Source organism: Rhinolophus sinicus, linkage group LG05 (assembly GCF_036562045.2).
Source record: "Rhinolophus sinicus isolate RSC01 linkage group LG05, ASM3656204v1, whole genome shotgun sequence".
NCBI lineage: Eukaryota > Metazoa > Chordata > Mammalia > Chiroptera > Rhinolophidae > Rhinolophus > Rhinolophus sinicus.
Window position 1 is genome coordinate 147,605,884 of NC_133755.1, and position 22,517 is coordinate 147,628,400.

The 22,517-nt window shown below is 35.1% G+C and overlaps 1 protein-coding gene across 2 annotated transcripts in view; it reads right to left on the reverse strand.

Annotated features, from left to right (window-relative positions):
- TBC1D32 (TBC1 domain family member 32) overlaps positions 1 to 22,158 on the reverse strand; it is a 400,452-nt gene extending 378,294 nt beyond the window's left edge. Inside the window, exons 1-5 of one of the 2 annotated variants that reach the window (XM_074333506.1) lie at positions 22,028 to 22,158; positions 19,120 to 19,364; positions 18,793 to 18,948; positions 6,958 to 7,119; positions 1,884 to 2,061 (exon numbers count right to left, since the gene is read on the reverse strand). In XM_074333506.1, coding sequence (XP_074189607.1) covers positions 1,884 to 2,061; positions 6,958 to 7,119; positions 18,793 to 18,947 — 495 coding nt within the window. In that variant the 5' untranslated portion in view covers position 18,948; positions 19,120 to 19,364; positions 22,028 to 22,158. The remainder of the gene's footprint in view (positions 1 to 1,883; positions 2,062 to 6,957; positions 7,120 to 18,792; positions 18,949 to 19,119; positions 19,365 to 22,027) is intronic. The other variant, XM_019740993.2, reaches the window with a different exon arrangement.
- Between the last annotated feature and the right edge of the window lie 359 nt (positions 22,159 to 22,517).

The window sequence follows — 22,517 nt, forward strand, 5'->3', positions numbered from 1 at the left end:
CACCATACATAGCTATTACCATACTATTGACTATATTCCCTATGCTGTAATTTACATCCAGTGACTATATATATTTTTTAGTTATAGTTAACATTCGATATTATTTTATATTCATTTCAGGTGTATAGCACAGAGGTTAGGCATTTATATAATTTATGAAGGGATACCGCCAATAAATCCAGTACCCATCTGACACCATACATAGTTTTTGCAACATTACTATGTTCCCCATACTGTATTTCACATCCCCATGACTATTTTGTGACTACCAATTTGTACTTCCTAATCCCTTCACCTTTCTCACCCATCCCTCCAACCTCCATCCCATCTAGCAACCATGAGACCTTTTCCCTTTTGATCATTTAATTTAGCCTCTCTTTGGTCTCTTTTCACTAAGCAAAAGCCTACCCAAGCATCTTCTAGAGCTTGGCCACACTGGAAGAGCTTTCAGGGTAGTTCTGACATACATAGGCTTCTTTCCAAAAGTCCAGGGATCCCACACTTGTTGGCAGGCATAGTTCATTTTCAACTCTATTAGTCCCTTTTGAAACGAATTCATACTCATAGGGCAGACACTTGAAAATGCATATATACCCTATGGAAAATGCCATATGAACTTAAAGCTTGATTCCTTCTCAAGACTCAAAAAAAGAAAAAGAAAAAGAAAAAAGTATCTTCTGAAAGTATGACCCCATTTCTACCAAAGCTTTAAATTTCTTCAAAAATCCATGAGTCTATGACTGGAAATAATATAGCATTTGGGATTAGCACCTCCTAACTGCCAGTTACTCAATTCAGTGCTATGTGGATCTGAATACTTGCGCTTCTTAGAACAAATTAACACTGCTCCGTTTTGTTCTCTTGTGGTTCAATTTCAGTGTATAAAGATGGTTCATCAAATAAAAAAGAAAGCATTATTTTATAAGCCCCAGAATCCTAAAGTTTGGTTTTTCTGTGCCTTTTAATTCCAGAAAGTCTTTGACCTAAAGAAGCAGTTTAGTAAGCCTACTGAATAAGCCACATGATTGCATTAAACTAAACTAAAAAATATATAGTACACTTCCAACACCATTTTTCCTTCAAAAGTGCAATCTGAACTGTGACCAATATACACATTTTTTTCATGTTTCACCCAAACTACTCAAATCCCTTTTTGGTATATGGTTATAGAAATATCCCTATAGTAGAGCTAATTAGGTGAAAATGTTTCACTGAAAATATCAGGTAGGATTCACACGAAGGTCAGATAGACTCCAACTGGCCCGAAACTTTCTGTGTGAAAGTCCATGGTACATGCATGGGCCCTAGTCTAACTAGTTTCCTCTACTAGGACTAATCTAGCCATTGGCTTTTCTCTTAGCTCTGTTGTAGCCAAATGATAAGGATTCCAATAACCTGGAAAGAGAAAACGTAAAACCTTAAATGTCTCGACATCAAAAAAAAAAACCTTAATGTTTTAAAACTAACAATTCACAGCAAACTTCATCTCCCAAAGATACATAAGGGAAATGTTTTATCTCCATATCTCCTCTATAATCTGAACTCTGATTAATAAGGATTAATTAGGAATAAGATGGTTTAATTAAAGTTTAAGCGGATTTGTTTCCTGTTATTCTTTTTTAAAGCTTCAAATTCAATTAGTTTATTTCCTTACCTCATTAAGAATTATCTTAGATATAATGTAATCACTCACTGAACATATAATTCCAGATGTTATTTCATGGATTAAATATTTTACATTCGGTTACTTTACTGTTGTTTTTTTTCTTCTTCTGAAACTTATAACTAAAAAAGCAGGAAAAAAGCTGGCTAATAAAAACGTAGTGAAGCTAGTGATTGTTAAACACCATTTCAAGACATAAATACAAAGCTAACCAACACACCTGATTGAATGACGAATCACTGTCAGAGCAATTGTCTGTGCAGTAACTACTGCTTTTGTCCTTTGGGATTTTTTTCTGCCTCTCTTGACTTCGTATCTCATCTTCTTCAAACTTGTTAATCATTGATTCCACCACTACCATCATGATGTTCTTCAGGGAATGCATCATATCTTTGTATCTTTAAATTCAAAGCAGTCTTAGTTAGAGAAAGACTATTAGCACAAATTAAAACATTCAACTAAATTAAACTACCTGATTCATTTTTCTGTAAAATCCCTTTAAGAACACAATTCTAAAGAGAAAAAAAAACAAAAACCTACGTCAGTTTTCTTTAAAGAACAAATGGTACAATAGAATTCACATGACAGGAATTAAAAATTAATAGGAAATCCAAAAAGTGTGTTTTCCTGAGGTTTTTTTCATCTGGTTACATGGACCAAGATAGTAAATAGAATCTAGAATAGAATCTAAGATGTTCCAGTGGCATGGATTCCAGAAATGTGAAATGTGCAATAAAGTCAACTGTTAATATCATACTACCAAAACACAGCTTATTTTTTACACTTTCCTTGTCTTATTTCCTTTCTCTATCTTCCCTTCCTCTATTTTCTTTCCTTCCATTTTCCCTTGCCTATTCTTTATATGCACCTGTAGCCACAATTGAAACCTAAATAAGAGTTAAGCTACCTGTGGGTCCTTTAAAATAGAGGTTAGAGAACCCACTGTCAGGGATGTTAGAAAAGGGATCCCTATAATTAGTATTAGGTTGATGCAAAAGTAGTTGTGGTTTTTGCCATTATTTTTAACCTTTTAAACCGCAATTACTTTTGCACCAACCTAATAGGAGTTTGAACTGGATAACGTCTAAGATTCCTTTCAGCTCTATGGATCTAAAAAAAACCTCAAAAAGAACTTAAAATAAAGTTCTCCATTTATTAAGTGCAAAATCTCAAGCATCCATATTAATATTAGACTAAGATACACAAAAACCTTAAAAATTGAATTTTAAAAATAAATGGGACCATAGTCGAGCCCTTTATTTTACAAATATATGTGACCTGAACCACTGAAATCTCTGTATTTCATACAGATTTAAATAAACACAGTGAATAAAGTACTAAATTTGGAATCAGAAAACCTAGATTAGAATCCTGACTACTTCATTTATAGCTCTGTCATCATATAAGTCTGATTTTCCTCAACTACAAATGAATTAAAAAGAATACAATCTAGCTGACCTATTTCACATGGCTGTAGCAAGAAATGCACAGGAATATATACTGCAAAGTTCTGTATAAAGTACAATACAAATATTTATTGCTTATCATTATAATAATGGTAATAAATCAGGAAACTAAGCATAGAAACTTCCTTTTCTTTACATTTATGGTTAATAGGTCATTGTAACTGCAATAATCAAAGGAAGGCTAAGTAAAGTACTCTTTCCCATTCAGATAGAAATAGTAGACAGAGATTTTAAAGTTTAAAGAAATTTTAAAATGTATTTTAAATGATATGCATTATCTGTTGTTAAATATATGTAATTTCTATATATAACTTAAAATCTAGTATATGTTTAGTCATATTATTTAACAATATATAATTTACATATGTAACTATAATTAATATAATACACATTGTTATATATGTGTATATTTTTTAAACCCCAGAAATTATGAGAAAACAAAACTATTGAAAGATGAGGCTAGATTAGGAACAAAACAGGGTACAAACAGATACAGAAGGGAACTGCTATAGAGGTGAAAAAAGAGTCCAGGGAAGATCCAAGCTTAAAGCAAAGGGATATAAATAGCAAGAAGGAATCCTAGGACACTCATTGGACTAATTGGCTAAGTACATATAGGATAACTGAGCCAGGAGGCCCCAGCTTCCTCCTCTACAACTTCTGAGCATCAAGAAACAGGGAGGTATAACAATGCTCTGGTAGCAATCAATACCTATCCACCCAATGCTGCTCTCTCCTTCCACAGTAATTGGATTACAGCTAGGCATACAAATAAACTACACTCCCGCCTCCTGTGCAGTTAGGTATAGCCATGTGAACATAAAGTCCTGTTCCCCTAAACTTACAATATGGTGATTTAATAAAATATATGAGTAAATCTCAACGATTTACAGGGTAAGAGTAAGGGTAATTAAAATCTATAGAAAATCTGTAAGTTTCATTTTAGACATGTTTCCTCTAGACCTTTTAGTAACCACCAACATGAATTTTTCTGCAAGAAATATCAGCAAACTGGCTACAGGAAAAGATATGTATAATAATAAAAAAATAAATTAAAAAAATAAATTAAAATAAAAAACCCACTAGAGAGCCAGACCCTCAATATCAAGAGTTAAATGAACTGCAGTCAACAGTAGACACTGCAGTTTTGGGAAAAAACAAGGAAAAACACATATAGGCTAGCATATGGACACCATTGAGAAGATTCCTTCAGACGCCAAGAAATCAAAATAAGAAAAAGCTCTAAGAGGGAGTAAATAAAAACTACGTCAGTTAACAACGAAAATTTACACAGTGAATACTTCCATATACATACATATACATATACATATACATATACATATACATATACATATACATATACATATACATATACATATATATGTAATATATGATACATCCTACAAAGACCTCTTCCATGTGCAAATCTCCATGTAAAAAATAAATAAAATGTTTAATCAGGAAAGTAATTTGTAATTGTTACAGTAAAAATGTTATTAGTAAGTGTACTGTTGCCACATTGGCCTTAAGTAATTTCTGAAGAATCACACATACACAAAAAAAGAAAAATTGAAAGAAAATAATACTTTGTACAACTTAAAGTCTTTCATCCATTTTCACAAAGCAGAAGACAAACATTCATTAAGACATTTAAAATCTTTGTGAGGTAATTATTATTGTATTAATTTTTATACATGGATGAACTAAAACAGAAGAAAAATTGCTTACCCAGATAAAAGGTAACTCCCTAATAATCCCATATCAAGCTTAGCCCATAGCATTAAAATGGCTTCATTTTCTGACTAATGAAGTATTTTAATATTTTATTTAGAGTAAGTTTAATAATACTGCCAGAAATAGACTACTAGAAATTATATTACCCAAAAATGAAGATAACTCCAGTTCTTGGTTTTTTTCCTCCAAATCAACAAATGAGAAAATTTAATATCTATGGCTTTTAACTTAATATGTATTAGTGATTTAAACTTGTTAAATTTATTAATAGCTGTATACTATCACTTTGTTCAATAACATATTTATTTAAATAATGCAATCAGTTGTCACAAAGAAAAACAGGTCTTGTCCAAAGTAATAAAGTATTTAAAAATAAATCAGATTTAATGCTTTCAAATACAATAGCTAATATAGGCTCAGGTATATATTCCAAGTTTTCTAATACTAGAAAGATGAGCCATATACTAAGCTTCAACACCTGCCTTTAAACTATATAGGAAGCAACCATAATGGCTCAGCATGGAGAGAAACCAGATGTCAAAGGCACTCAGAGACATCACATACGTCCAAGTCCAGAGACTAGAATTAACAAAGCAAATGTCATATGGAGAAATCGTCAAAAAAAATAAATTTGTGGGATCCAAATTTAAAAGGTTTTACTGTGCATAAAAGTAACATAAAATTTTTATTAGAGTGAAAAAATCATTGCCATCTAGTTTCAGAAGACAATTTTTAACATTAGGTAATACAAATATGCTAGCTTCCCTAAGAATTTTAAGATAAAGAATACATCTACACTAATAAGCATAAATTAAGAAGAAACTAAAAAACTACTTTACTTCCCTATCCTGTCACTTATAGCCCTAAAATCTTCTGTTATGTCATATTTCACGCTGGGGATAAAGGAAAAAAAAAAAGACTTTAAATCATCAAGTGTTGAATGAATTCAAATGAGAAATAGGAGATTAAATATGAGAAGAAAACCTCAAACGTTTCATCTCAGCTATGGCTCTACATTAAATTGTATTTTTTATGAGAGTTATGCATTTTGTCATGCTGTCCCACAGCTCAACAACCAAGAGTGGCTCCCTAATATCTATGGTATCCACTCAGCTTCCATTGAAGGCTTCCATCTACCCAGCCAATTTTCATTCTCATGACCTCTTTAGTCCAAAGATGTGGTTTCTAACGTACCAAATCAAGCAAAAACTATATTCTTCCCCATCTTCTGTCGTGCCAGAAAGGCAATCAAGCAAATAATTATATACATGAACATTAGAACATTTATAAAGAGTTGAAGGTCAGACATGTATGTACCACACAGTTCTTGCCCCTAGGAATCTATAGTGGATTAACAGGGAGTCAACAACACAAATAACTGTAAAAAGTAACTGTAAAAAAAAAAAAAAAAAAAATGCAAGAATTCTTACAGGGCAGCACACACTGAAGAGTGTCCCCCAAAAGGTAACCAACAGAAAGACAAGGCTCCACGTTGGACTCCATATTCAAATAGCTATACCGCTCCAGACAACTCACTTAACTTATCTATTCGGGCTTATAAAATGAGGGGCTTAGAGCAAATAATTTCTAAAGTATTTCCCAGCACTGATATCCTAACAATCTATGGAGTTAAAATTAATTTAATAAAAACTGAGCTCATAAGTGGCCAATTTACCTTGTTCAGTCTTCTGCAACTATTGTTGGACTAGACGGAATGACCTTATAAGAGGGTTGACTGTCCCCTGTATCCAACCTCCCCCTCTTCCATATAGTAGTAGGTTAGAACCCCTTGTAGCACATGATCGTCACCTAGGTATTAAACTTCCCAGTCTCCACTGTAGCTAAGTGTGGGCAAATGACGAAGTTTTAGCCAATGGAAAGTGAGTAAATAAAGAATTTTACCCTCCCTTGGTCAGGTAGAAAAAGAGTTGTACGGTTAGTGTGGCTGGAAGAGTAGCACAATCTGACAAATTGTTTTAACTAATCATTCTGGCTGCTATGAGGGAGACAGACTAGGGGGATGGGGCATGGGTGCTCTCAAGGACCCCTGTTGAAAGAAAAATTATTTTAAAATACGATTGTGGGCATACTCACTCTTTAGATTCCTGAGTTCTTTTAGTAACATGCCGTACAACTGTGTCATAGCCAGATTTTTCACCCTGATTCTGATCAGATGTCCATTTTTCCATTTCTTCTTCAATCATTGACCCCAAAGTGTTGCATATATGCTGTCTAAGGTATTTCACAAATTCATAGCTGAAACAAATATTTTAAAAATAAATGCAGTAAATATCATGAAGTCACTGATTAACCAAATCCAGAAAAAAAGTTAGCACAGAAAGATCTGTATTATAACATATTCAGATTTCTTACCTTAAACTAGGATTAAGTTAGTCATCCCAAATCATCAAAGTAATCTAGAATGTTGTTGTTTTTCTGAGACACTTAACAAACATTATTTAACAATGATGGGCACATATTTCAGGACCAGCCCAAACTTTAGTGGGTTAGGAGTCTTTTTTTTTTTTTTTTTTACATAGGGAATAGAGTCAATGTAGTTATGCTCCTATCTTTAATGTGTGATGCACATTAAAGAGAAAACAGTTGTTAGACATTTTTACAATTATTCAAACTGATGAGGAAATCCAGACTAGAATAATAGCAATTTTGAAAGATCAAATAAGAAAATGTTAAGCTCCAATCATTAGAATTTTTGTGTACTTTTTGAAAGCGGTAACTGACCTAAATTCCACCTAATCAACCTCTTCTTTGTGTTTACAGAGAGAAATGTATCAGAGAATTCAATGTGTTGGACATTTTTCTTCATACTGTTAGGTTCATGCTGACATTAAAATTAATTTGCAAACTCAGACAATATAGCAAATATGAGAGGGCAAGTGTTCCGGGAGTGGATAATTACTTCATGAAACATGTTTACTGAAAATAAAGAGCAATGACTATAATTAATATCATGGTTTAGAAAGGCTAGAGTTTTTGTGGTCTCTCAAATGACAAAGATAATTTAGGATGCTCCATTTTGTAAATATCACTATGTTCAAGGCTTTCAGTTTAAATACACCACTGCATAAGAGCCCTGTATCTATGCAGTACAGCAGAGCAAGACAGCCTGAATAATTTTCTTCCCATGAGTCCATCATGGTATCCAGCATATAGTCTTCAGTCCAATATTTATTAAATTACTGAATGTGCTCTAAAGAACAGCCACCTTACCCAGGGAGCCAAAAGATGTGATTTTCAATTTTAACCACTTTTGATTGAGATTTTCTACCCTGCCCAATTCTCCTTAACTCTGAACACATCACTGCCTCTGGGAATCCCCATGACTGCTTCAGTAGTATAAATGCAGGCCGGCCATAGACAGTGCACATCTCAAAATTCAAGTAGAGATATCTGACATGAAGCCATGTGGTATTATAGCAAAAGCAGAGTCAAAAAGGCTTGAGCACCTGCTCCTGCTCTACCACTCCAGTTATGTGACGCTGAGTAAATCTCAGTTTCCTCATCTGTAACTTGGCAATGATCAAATCTAATTCCACCCCACTACTTTAAATTAAGGAGGCAGTAGACAAAAAAATTTAAACTTTGTAATTGTAAACTACCAGATTAAAAAACAAGGGGGAGTTTAGAAGATGTATTCTCCACTCACATAGTTTCAGCTTTAGATTCAATACAAACAGGTGATTTAGCTCTTCCTTCAGCCAAAATGTCTCTTCAGAATGCCAGACCTATACACTAGCTGCCTGCTGGACAAGGCTACTTTATGTTCTCTCACGGTATCAGTCAGCATAACCAAAAGCAAGTCGATCACCTTACCCACCCCCTCACAAACCACCCTCTCTCTGACATGTATCTTTGTTAATGGCACCATCCTTCAACTAGATACCTTTAACCAGATAAAACTGTGGACTCAAACAGTTTTAACTCCTATCTCTCCATTACATCTCATATCTAATGGGTTAGCAATAATTCTATAAATTCTCCCTCCAAAAATTATTTTTCTCTTCCCACTGCCACCAGATTAATGTTCACATCTTCATAACCTTTAGCTAAACAATTTCAAGAGCCCTTTCAAGTCATCCCATAAGTCAGTTCTCAAACTATAACATGTCATCCCGTAAATCAGTTCTCAAACTACAACATGGACCAGAATCACCTGAAGGACTTAATTCAGATTGCTAGGCCAACTCTCAGAGCTGGGACTCAGTAGGCATATAGTGGGTTCCCAGCAGTTTGCATTTCTAACAAGTTCCCAGGTGATGCTGATGCTAGTGCTGCTGCCACTGGTCCCACGCCCGTAACTGGTGAATCACTGATCTAGGCAGAGAGCTCTTAAACTAGCCTAAGGTTCCTTCTTAAATAAGCAGCCTTAACCCAAAAAATTACTGAATAAATGAACATTTAGTTTCTTTATATTAAAAATATTTCAAATACCTAGGTACCATTTTATGATCCTTTAACTGACTTTTTCTATTAACAGGCCAAGTATCAATCCCAATAACTTAGAAGAAGCAGGTCCTGCCATGATTTTAAAAATCTCTTAGAATTAGTTTTTAAGTTTAGTTCCCCCACTCAATAGCTGTATGAAGCTGCCCAAGTTACATATCCTCGCTAGGCTTCAGTTTTTTCGATCTGTAAAATTGGAAAAGTATCTATGCAGTGTGATCAAAAGATACGGTGAATGTTTAAATTAAAACAAATTATTACAGTAAAATACACATTGCCATTAATCCTCCTCAAAATACTCCCACTCGCTTCGAACACACTTATCCCATCATTCTTGCCACTTTCTGAAGCAGTTCTGGAAATCCTCTTTCATGAGTGTCTTTAGTTGCACTGTCGCAGGTGCCTCAGTGCCCTGAATCAATTCAAAATATTTACCTTTCATGGTCATTTTAACTTTGGGGAAGAGACAGAAGTCACATGGTGCCAGATCCAGTGAATAAGGTGGATGAGGACATACTGTGATTTTTTATTTGACAGAAATTGCTGTACAAGAAGTGATGTGTGACACGGAGCATTGCCATTATGAAGGATGAAATAAAGACACTCACGAAAGAGGATTTCCAGACCTGCTTCATAAAGTAGCAAGAACGACGGGATAAGTGTGTGTGAAGCAAGGGAGAATATTTTGAGGGGGATTAATGGCAATGTGTATTTTACCGCAATAATTTTTTTTTCTATTTAAACATCTACCATATCTTTTGATCATACCTTGTATGCTAGAAATCATTATAAAGTTCCTGGATAATATACGCCCTGCACCCACACAGGGCCTGGCATAACTTCAACAATCGATATGTGCTATTACTATAATTAAAGATACATTTTGCTACTGACATATAAAGCCCTCTTAAATCCCAACTTATCTCATCAGATTTATGTCTCATTACTACCCCTTACACAAGCCCAACACTCCTAGCATTTTCTTTTCCTAAAATCTTTGATAATATTTCACCCATTTAGTGTTTTACCACCACCTCTCCTTAAGTAGGATCACCTTCTGCATCCTAAAACGCTACCTCACTATAGTCTTTCCTAGTTCCCCAAAACCTGATATTCTTTCTCTCCCAAGTCCCACGAGTATTTTGCCCTTCTCTATTAGCACTCAAAATATTCTACCCTGTGTGTAGTCATGTGACCTGCTTTATCCTTTGCTTGGATCCTGATCATCTAAACCCTGATTTTTATATTCTTTACATCCTTGAGAAGAGGACAAATTCAGTTATCAGCATATAATCTGCAATACCTTTTAAAATACTTGTTGAACTGAAACATACAAGCATGGGGGAAGGTTTTATCTCTTCCATTTTCCTACAGTGGTTGTCAGTTTGAATTTGCTTATCCTTTCTAAATATTTTAGTGGTTATTTCCTTGTTCATTAAATGCCTACTAATAATTTCAGGTAGAATTATGCTACAATTAACCCCCTTTATACATGGTCTCTTAGTCTTCCTATATTCCCCTCTGTAAGAAAAAGAAAAAAGAAAGAAAGGGTAGAGTACAGCAGAAAGAACCCCCCACTTCCCAACTACCCGCCGCATTTCTGGCACTAACATTCTCTTTCAGAGCTCCCAGACTTGATCCCATGGACTACTCTTTAACTTTATCTTCTGCACCTCACACCCACCCACTCTATCATATCCGTCCAATCACCAACACTTGTCAACATTTCCTACACATCCTGTGGCTTCATCACTTCCTTTTTTCCCACATCTATCAATCAGTACAAAACCACATCATTTCACACAGAGATTACAGCAGCCTTCTTGCTTGTCTTACTTCTACTCTCCTCCCTTTCTTACTTATCCTAAACACTGTAGTTACATTGGTCTTCAAAAATCAATGATTTCATTATTTCTGAGTTAGAGCCTTTTTACTCATACCAATACTTCACTCCAGGCCATATACATAAAGTCTCAATAAATATTTGTTGTATTTAAAACTAATTATTGGCTGCCTATTATCTTTCAAATACAGTTTTCTTGGCCTAGAATTTAAAGGCCTATTTAATCAAGCCCAGGGCATCTCCATTTAAATGTGGCCACACTCAATATTCTCATCATACCACCAACCATGTTTGCATGTAAGCAAGAAGGTACTTTTAAGTGACTAACATGTGCTAGACTCTGTGCTAAGCACTTTATTAATATTGTGTTATTTACCATACGAGATAGGTAAAATAGATGAGGACATATATTGAAAAGTTAAAAAGCCTTGTCAAATTCTCAAGCTACTAATTCAGGTCCACCTTACTCCAAAACCCATGTCATTCCCACAACCCCCCCTCTCCCAAAAGACATAAAAATTCCAAAACCTTTAAGTAATAAGATGTTCTTTAGTGGTTAATTTAGATTGGAAAGGGAAATAAATAAATGTAATAGTCATATTTTTACCAATCTGTATACTATTTAAATTTATTTCATTTAGGGAAGTAAATCTATTACATTTTCTCAAAATTATAATTAGCATATTACATTTAAAAGTATAATTTACTTATGAATTTATTTTACATTATTCATTGAATTTAAATTCTTAATATTTAGTACTCAAAGCGAGTAACTTCTAAGCCTCTAACCATCAACTAAGCAATTTTTCCTTCTTCCAGTGATTCATCATTGTTTTATATTACTTGAAGATCTTCTGTTATAGAAGCAAACTTCCCATCCACTCTAAATGTTAATTTATTTTTTAGATTGCATATTTCTTATTATAAACTAAATATTTGCATATTCTATACAAAACGGTAAAAAACAAGAAGGAGAAAAAGTCACAGATTAAGGTTTCAAGAGAATCCTGTAAAGATGTTCTAAATTTTTTAACATTTGACAGTCCCTATACTGCCACCACAAACACACAGCTGGCTTTGAGACAGAACTGGCAGACGTGTGTGATGAGATCCAAAGAGCCCAAAAAGATGTGTGTTCTCCACAAGGTTTGCACCACAACTAGGAACCTTCTGAATAAAGAATCAGAATATCTGAAATTTCAATACCATAAAACTATCAGTGATTTCTTTGAAATTCTTTGAAAATGAAAAAGGATCCAGGAATAGAGAATCCTTTCAGCCAATCACTGTGACCTCACATCCAGCTTCTTCCTATTGGGAAAGGGAAAAGAAATGTAAAAGTGGAAGAAAGTGCAGAAGGGACATGAAAAATCTCCAAAAACAATCTTTAACCTCTTCACAATGCTACCCAACCCTAAGCAGTCAGACACACCAGTTTTCCTCCACATCTGAGATACTCAGTGGGAAATGTAAGGGAGGGTAAGCCTGAGTTATTTCTTGGGAACTAAAGGGATAGCCTCTCTGAAGATGAATTCTACATCCCACTATAAACACCTACTATGGAAAAACAGAATTATCCTTCTTAGTTTCATCAGCCCCATCCCTGGGCCACAAATAAGGTAAGTCGGAAAAATGAATATTTAACTGAAAAATGTAACTTTTGTGTTTGCTTTGTTTAAAGCCCAACCTGTGAGCTACAAAAATTATATGTTCATAACTAAGGTAGTAAGGAAATATGACACAAGCCCATTAATAAAAGGTATTCAAGAAAGTAAAGAGAATACCATTATAAAAGACACGTTTGAAAAGAAATTGCCCACAATTTAGCATCAGCTATAAAGAGCAAATATGTTAGAAAATTCTTAAATCTGCTCTTTGGGAACTTGAATAACCACACACTTTTTTCTAATGACATTTTACACCACAGTAATATCTCTCAGAAGACCCCCTTCAATGTGCTTCAAGGTTTTGGTTCACCTTTCAAATTAAATGAACCTAAGTATCCTGAGACTGAATCTTACCTGAAGAGGTTACTGCTTTTTTTGAATGAATCTTTTAAGAGAAAAAGATCTCCTGGGAGGGTAAGGCCCTCTATTATGCAAGGGCTACTAAGATGCCCAAACCCTTAGGATGCTCTCCTGACTCACTGATCATGGGAAACCTCTACGAGCCTCCAATCCCAAATTAGTGAACAGTCATTTCTTCTTACTCTTTGAGTAAGTGTAACCCAAGTCTTCAAATACTCATTAATTTTGTGTTGGTTCTCTTACCATCTGAAGTCATGGCAATACCCAGTAAAAATCCTAGATGTTGTGTCTCAGGATAGAAAATTATTGTTCTTATGGGCTGGGAGAAATATTACTATAAAATTGAGTGCTGTGTTGCCTTCATTGTAATCCGGATAGTATTACAAATGTCAGCCACTTGCTCTTACAAAGAGTAGTATATCTAACCTAAAAGATTGTTGGTAACTACAGATTTCTAATCAATTCATTGAATCATTTTTGGAAATTATTCTGGAGGTGTAGCAATTTCTCCTGATTTTGTGTAAAAGTAAAACCCCTGGATGCCTTAAAGAGACCTTCAAAAGGTCCTATACTAATTTGAGGGATTGCGAGCTCAGCTGTTACAGAGGGTAGAAACATAAAGTAAAGCAAGCCTTGGTGTCAGAGAGAAGAATAGAGGCAGTGGTGAACTCAAAAGGACATGGCTCAACTAAAAGGAAAATCTTCGACATGGTTCCAGCCACTTGCTGCCATTCAGGAATACATGCCTGACGTTAATCTTTCAATGTTTTAAGAAAAGCCAGAAAGCTGATATTTTATGTGCTCTCTCTTCTGTGTTAACCTTTTCAGATAACATATTCTAATTGTGCTGGATAGACCAAGATTATAATATCAGGTTTAAGTTCTACATCTTACACTAATCCATCTTGCAACCTTAGATAAAATATCTGACCTTGCTAAATCTCAATTTCCCACTACTTGATGGTAGTGATAATCCTAATGTGAAAACTGTTGTTTATTTTATATACTATTTTTTTACACTTTGACACTTTCCTCACCAAATAAATTATACATATACTTCACAACCTTGTTACCTTAAAAATGATTTAATAAGAAAAAATTAAAATTTGGTTTCAATGACACTATTACCAAATAAATACAGAATATCTTTCTCCAAATATTCCTAAAAGGGGGACATTTAAACCTAAGGGGCCAGTTGTTTGCTACTAAGGAAAAACATGTTGACTTTACCATATTGCAGAAGCAGCTCAATTAAAATACATAACAAAGTGCCTGATGACTTTGCTTTACTACTGATGAATATGAAATTTTTCATTTACATAAAATTTTGCAAAGTTGAGTAAAAGAATATTCACTTTTTCCATTATTTTTTCTACAGCTTTATTACCGAAATTTTCGAAGAAAATTTAATGATTTTTCCATGATCAATTTCTGAAATGTTCAAAATGTTTGTATTAAAATATGCAGATACAGAGATTACTGTTACAAAATAACAACATAAAATATCTAATATAAGTTTGTTTCCGGAAATCATCCTCTTAACTATTTAAATAAGCAAGAATTTTTTCAATCATATATAGAAAAAAATATCAGTAATGATGTTTTGAAAATATATTTTATTAGTGTAAGTTATGATTTATAACACTTATACTTGGAATTCTTAAATTATATTTCAGAATCATAGGATTTATTATATGACAAACTTAACTATGTACCATATTAGTATATAAAAGGCTATGTAAAAACAAAGAATGAGTATTTTATATCACCTACAACCTTTTAGTTCAAAGGATAAACTTCTGGGTCATGATGAACAGTTACTAAAAACGCATTCATTAATTATGCAAGCACACATATAACTCTTAATTTCTCTATACAGGGACAGCACTTACATATGGATATTTTCTTGAAGTTAACAGTTAAACACACTAGAGTGTAATAATTTAAAAAGCCTTTGGTAGACTCTTCCGTAAAACAAAGAATAAACTCAATTCAACAAATATTGTGTTCTTTCTGTATCAAACCAAAAATAGCAGACTAGAGGGCTACAGTGCATTAAACACTGTTACAATCATTAGGGTTGGTAAGTAATAAAAGAAAAAACTACACACAGCAGCTCCTCCCTATTAGTGGATTCGCTTTCTGCGGTTTCAGTTTCCCACTATCAACTGCAGTCCAAAATCATTAAACAGAAAATTCAAGAAATAAACAATAAGTTTTAAATCATGCATTGTTCTGAGTAGCATGATGAAATTGCTCGCCTTTCTGCTCTGTTCCCCAGACATGAATCATCCCTTTGTCCGGCATATCCACTCTGAGACAAGTCCCACTAATCACTTGGTAGCAGTCTCAATTTGCAGTGCTTGGGGTTCAAGTAAACCTTACTTTATTTCATAATGGCCCCAAAGCACAAGAGTAGTGATGCTGGCAATTCAGATATGCCAAAGAGAAGCTGTGAAGTGCTTCCTTTAAACGAAAAAGGTATGTATGTATAGGAAAAAACATAGTACATATAGGGTTTGGTAGTATCCTAGGTTCAGGAACCCATTGGGGGTCTTGGAATGAATGTATCCCTCTTGGATAAGGGGAGACTACTGTAATACAATTCTCATTGAAACGCAAGTAAATCAACCCTGGCAGCATTTTAAAATCACCTCGAGAGCTTTTCCAAAAACACCAAGGCCCAGCCTCTACCAAGCCTGCTCAGCCAAGCCCCCAGGCAATTCATTTACAGCGAGGAACATCATCAGTAAGAGCCTCCAACTGATTGCAGTGCAGCCAAAATTAAAACCAGCGCTGACTGTTTTATAGGGGGGACAGTCCAAGTGTAAAATTTACACAACATATACACACATAACAAAGGCAATGTCCTCTCCCTTACCTCTCTCCTCTCCCACAGGCCTCAAATCCTTGCTGCCACTTTCAGAGAAAAGGGGGAAAGCTTGGATCTTTTAGAGAATATGTACATTTTAAGGTAGAAAAATAGAAGAGAGTATGGAAAGCAGAGATAGTTTAGGGTGCTGCCCTGTGGGACAAATCCCCAGATAATGCTATAAAGCCTGCACTGTGGTTTCTCCCCAAATGACTGCAATCCCCCCACACTTAATTATACTACCCGAAATTCCATCATTGATGGACTCTATTATCTTAACAACCATTTTCTTACAAAAATACCAATAGCCTAGACATGAGTTTTCCCTGTAAGTCTGTTTAATAAGATTATTTGTCTTGCTAATACTACAACATCAAATGGATTTAAGGAAGCAATGTTCTGATAGTGGAGATGGGTGTTCTGAAGTATGAAACACCTTGGGAAGCAAAATACATTGATACCTAAGTAACTTAAGAACATTAATGGTTCAGAGAGAGTGAAGTCAGTGAAAAGAAAGACAAATGAAAATATGAGCACCTGAACTAAGTGATCTTTAGGATCTCATCCACCTCTGGAATTGTAAGATGCCATGAAAATACCACAGACAAGCATCTCCTCTTTTCCTCTCCTACTGAGTTCCTTCCTTCTAAGACACAGGCTACCAAAGCAAACACATGAATTTTACTATTTGGACTTTTAACACCACAAATTACTCAACTAGTTTCAGGATTATAAATCTTACTTTTAAGACTACACATTGGTTATAACTTAAGTGTGTCTGAATTTTTTTAGGTAAGCCAAAAATGAATCTCTTTAGTAAACAGTAAGTTAACTACGCATATTAATCAGCAAGCATTTAATTTATCTAATGAACTGTTGAAGAAAAGTAAATTACATTATAATAAGAGTTGTTAGATGGCTAAGAAGAACCACAATGATCCAACTTTAGCTTGAAAAAGCATTTTAAAGTTGACATAGCTAAAGCAATACCTATAGGCAATTCTGTAGCCTTAAATGTTTACATTAAAAAAAGAAAAGCTGCAAATTATGAGCTAAGCATTCATTACAAGTTTCAAAAGTTTCTCACAAAGAAAAAAGGAGCATAAATTAAAGAACCATAGAATAAATACATACTAGAAAGGAAAAGCAAAGCTAATAAATGGTTCTTTAAAAAGCTAATAAAATTAATAAACCTCTAACAGTACAGATCAAGAACAAAAGAGAGAAGGCACAGATAAAAATACAAGAATAAAAAGGGGGACATAACTACAGATACTGAAAATACTAAAAAGGTAATAGGATAGTAATAAAAAAAAACTTTATATAAATTTGAAAATCTAGATGAAATGGACAAATTCCCAGAATTTGATCCTCGCAAAAACTGACTCAGTAATTTACAAATATTTTAAACAACATTTTGCATATGAAATAAAAGCCATGAATTAAACCCCAAATTTAATGCCTGATGTGAATTTGTGTGAGGTAAATTAGTATTACATGAATATACAAAACATTAATGACCAAAACTGAATTTGAGAATGTTGCAATTTTTCTGTATTCCACTTTTTTAATAAATCAATAGCTAGCCAATAAAAGCAGGTCTTTGGTATCTCCAAAATAAAGAATATTATCATCTAATAAGCTATTAGTGGATTTAATAAAGAAATAAACAAGAAAATCATGGAAATACAAAAGAAACCATATGTATACCCAGAAATACTAATGAAACTAGAAACTCCATATTAAACAGGAATTCTTTCCACACTTTTTAAAACTCTCTTGAGAATCTGGTGAAAATTATGTTTCCCCCATAGAACTGCAAGCAAATGCAAACTTTTGCATAAAATATTAAAGGGTTGAAGATCCCCGGATGCCCATATATGAAATGAATAGAAGTTTCAGATAACTTCAGGGCACCCAAAAGTCAGTAAAGGTTAACAGAAACAGAAAAAAAAAATGTAAATGTCATCTCTGTAAGATCAAAATGAAATACAAACGCTGAATTAAAAACACCATTACTACGAATAAATTGAGACACCTGGCAGTAAACGTTTCAATGGAGAGGATTAATTTAAATAACATGGATCAAATCAAAAGAAAAACACAGGTCTCTGAAAAAAACAGATATACCTGAAATGGAACTTCTCTCATTTAACTTCGTCTGTCTACTGCTCCCAAACCCAAAGCGATCTGTCCCTCTTCTGTGGCACTTACATGTCTGCCATGTATCACAAACATCTGAATATGTACCTTATCCCTTCATAGAAATGTAAGCTATAGGAAGTTAATAATCTCACGTCAGTGTTTATGCAATCCTCAGAATGGATAATTGGTGCAGCCACTGAGTTACCAGGTCACCAAAGGAACAAGGATCTTGGGAACTCAATGCTTTTTGGTATAGTGACAAGAATACCTGAAATAATAGAACTGCTCTTAAAAGAACATGACTGAATAATCTACAATTAATGTTACTGTGTTGCCCAAAAGGAAAAAATGGAGAAGTAGAATATGCTCTTGGTGTGGTAGTAAAAACAAAGCAAGTTGAAACTATGAAAAATAAGTAAAGAATAAATAATAAATTCGCCATGTGGATAAATGAAATAATGAACTTCCAACTTGAGCGCTATTTTAACAATAATCAAATAAACATTCTTTATCTAACTACATTTAGACTTTTCTGGGACAGCTGGTTTGTTTGCTTAAGACATCAAAAGCCATTTTACTTGTGAAAATTTTCATCAGTTTCCTCCAGATGTAAGAGGATCTCCTCGGCGCACTCTAGGGAGGGAGCACCCGTGATTTTCTCCTTCACGCTCTGAAACAACTGCTTCAGCATCGCCTGCAGCATCTCCTGGTCCTCTCCGGAGAAATGGGCCATCCTGTTAGAATCAAACGCCCACGCCCATTACTCCGGGTCCCAGCAAACGCTGCGCACTGCGCACGCGCATCCCCACTCAGCCCCGGCCGGCGCGCTGCGCCGTTCCCCGGGAGACCACGGCAAGCGCTTTGGGGTGGGCCCTCCGCTGCCCGCGCGTTTGGGAAATCGTCACCTTACTTTGGGGAAGCAGGGGTCCACGAAGCCCCTCCTTTGTTACTCGTGTTGGCCTTCAGTACCAACAGAACACAAAGTGCTCCGCAAGTAACCGCAAAATACAACTTTATGGGTGGGCCTGACGGCGGGACGTCAGCTCTACGCGTGACGTCAGGACGTTGGCGTTGCTTCCTAGGTGGGAGGGGCTGTTGATTGACGACTCTAGGCGTTCTTGGAGGACCTGGTGCGCTCGTTTTCCTTGCCCTGGGAATTGTCGGTAGATGGGTAGAGTACGAAGAGAAAGGGTCAATAGAACAAAGACAATAGAAGTGAAACTGGAAGTAGCCAGAAAAGTTTCAGTTGAGGAGTGAACAGTATTGAAACGTTGCAATGCTCTTTTCCTCTAACAGCTAACGTCTGTTGACTGCTACCTCTTTCCAAACACCTTGACCAGAACTATGAAGAGGACACCGGACACCCTTATAATCTAACAGACACAAAAAGGAAATGAGCGATTTTAACTCAGTGCAATTAGGTGTTATACTACTAGTAAGTGCTGTGGAAACCCAGAATCACCTTTTAACCCAATGTAAGAGTCAAGGAAAGAAGCGAAGTGAAAACAAACTGGACGTGTAAAGGAGAAGGGCCTTAGAGATTGTTGCATACTCTGTTGTTTGACTTAGTGGATTTAGAAAAGGAAGTGAGAAGGCTAGAAAAGTAAATAAGCCACATCTGAAAGGGTCATATTTGGCACATTTAAGGGATTAAGAGATTTATCTTGCAAGTGGTAGGACTCAATTGGATTCCAGAGAGACAAGGTGAGATAGAAAGATCACTCTGCAGGAAGCTGCAATGGATAATCACGGTCCCTCATCTCATGTCCAACCTAGATAAATCCCCAGACAATGGGCATATCCAAGCTACAAGATGCCAACCCAATCCCAAGCGATGGACAAGTAGCTTAATGTCAATAAATTCTCCCTTATCCAGCCTTATATTTTACTCCCCAGTCCAACAATATCTGACACACTTTACGTTTGTCAGGATCAATGACTCATGTTTATGCTGTTACTTCCACAAACAAACGAATGATGTGTCTTTGCCAGCAATAGCAGCATGTTTCTTAGTAAAATGTATGCTTAATCTTGATTGCCTCACTACTAAGAAAAAAAATAGTAGTATTATATATATATAGTCACAGGATATAAAGTTAGAATAGGGAATAGAGTCAATGGAATTGTAATAGATACATATGACGTCAGAGGGGCTATAGATTGGGGGAGGAGGGTTATCATTTTGTGAGGGGTGAAATGTCTAACATTGTTTTGTATCCCTGAAACTAAAAAAACAAACAAAAAAAACATATATTTGGTATTTAAAAAAAACATATTAGTAGAGTAGGCACACTTATGACTTTATGTGTAGATAAAGCTATAAAACTCAATACTGATATGTGCCTGTATGTGTATGTGCACATACATAGAATCACCATCAATGTGACAGCTACATATTCAGCCTAACACCGGTGAATTATATTGGCAACTCAAACACTAGGATTCATATTAGCCATTAGTGATGTGATTTTCTGAAATGAAACTATTACTGGTAAAATTCTGAACAAAATGAAATACACTCTTTCTTTAATTTACAGTTTCTGCATTCCTGGAAAATGCAGTTCATTAAAACTGTGCCAGGTATGATTTTTTATGTAATGGAATTAATTCCTAGATTCAGATACTTATCAAGAGCTTTGTTATCTATATGAATGTCTAGCAAGACCATTGAAAGTCATATGGGAACCAGAACAATTACTTTGTGTGGGAGATTGTCTTGTGTGTATTTCAAGATGTTCAGCATCCCTAGCTCACACTACAAATGCCAGTAAGTGCCAACATTGTGATGGCAAAATATCCTCATGTATTTCAAAATGTCTTGGGCGGGAGGGGGGCCTAAACTGCTCAGACTGAGAACCACTGTTCTAAAGGCTATACCTTAGAAAGAAGAAAAGTAACCGTAAAAGAATACCTGAGATTCAAGAAGGAAAGATAGTCAAAACGGGGGTGAGGGGTGTAATGCATTTAAGTAAATCTCAATAAATACTGTCTGTATAAAATTACCTATAATATTCTAATTTAACAAAAAGCTCCAATTAATTCAAAAAAATCAAAGAATAAAACTTTGGCATCCCCTACTTTAGAATAAACTTTGCTATTTGCCAGGCAGGCATTTTGTTGAAACCAAAGACTTACTGATGAAAAATTCCTCCAAAAATCTGACATAGAGTTTGGACATTTACCCAAAACATAAGTGCTTGTCATTGAGGGTTTGCTCCAAAGTCTGGAAAAAGAATTTGAATTAGTATATCTATCTATTTTTACATATCTATTTTACATATCTATTTTTATTCTGTAGAGAGTTCACTTACTGATCCCACCTAATTTGGCCTAAAGAATTTTCCAAATTAGTCTCTGAACTTTTGTCCTACCCTGTCTATCAATCTTTTAACAAGATGCCAGTGAGAAAAGAATCTCAGTCTCCTAAAAGCAAGATTATAGTACATTCCCTGTCAAGTATAACTGAACCTTGCTTTTGAAGACTTGACTTAACACAGTTTTTAAGTACTTAACCCAACTCTATGTTTTGAGGGCACAACCAGAAGTTTTTAGTTTTTGTTTTTGTTATTTTTATATATCAGAACTGTAAATGAGCTATTTAAAGCCATTCCTGTAAACATATGGCATATGCTCCCTCATTAAACTAGATAATACCTGATGACAGATGAACATGCAGTCATTTTTAGACTTGAGCTCAGCCTTCAGAGTTCACTTATATCTTGTATTAGTGTGGTTTACAATATAAGCACTATAAAAGAAAAGTGGGTCAGGCGCAAAGATATAGTAGCTTAAGTAAGAAAGAAGTAAATTGACCTCTTACGCAGGGATACAGATGTAGGCAGCCCTAGTCCGGGACAGCAGCTTCACCATCATCAACAAGGACTTTTCATCTTGGCATCCAGCGTGGCTTCTCCCACTTCCATGAGAACATTTGTTTCTCAGCCAGCAGAAAAGACAAACAAGCAAGGGTATCACCAGAAAGTAAAATGCATAACTTCTGTTTACACCTCATTAGTAAGAACATAGTTACATGAATACAGGTAACTGCAGCAGAGGCTAGCTAGGAAGTGAAGGCTTTGCCTGACTGAGAAAAACTAAGATCTTCAGTTACTAAGAGAAGACAGGAAGAATCGATATTAATGGATAGCTAGCAGTCTGCTACATACTGTGTGGTAATACTATCCTGACTTTCTAAGCATTACATGTTAATAGTAAATGGCTAGATCAGTCAAGATTCAAGTCAGGAAACAAAAACAACCTTAGATATTTTAAGAAACACAGGTATTGAGGAGTTTACAAAATT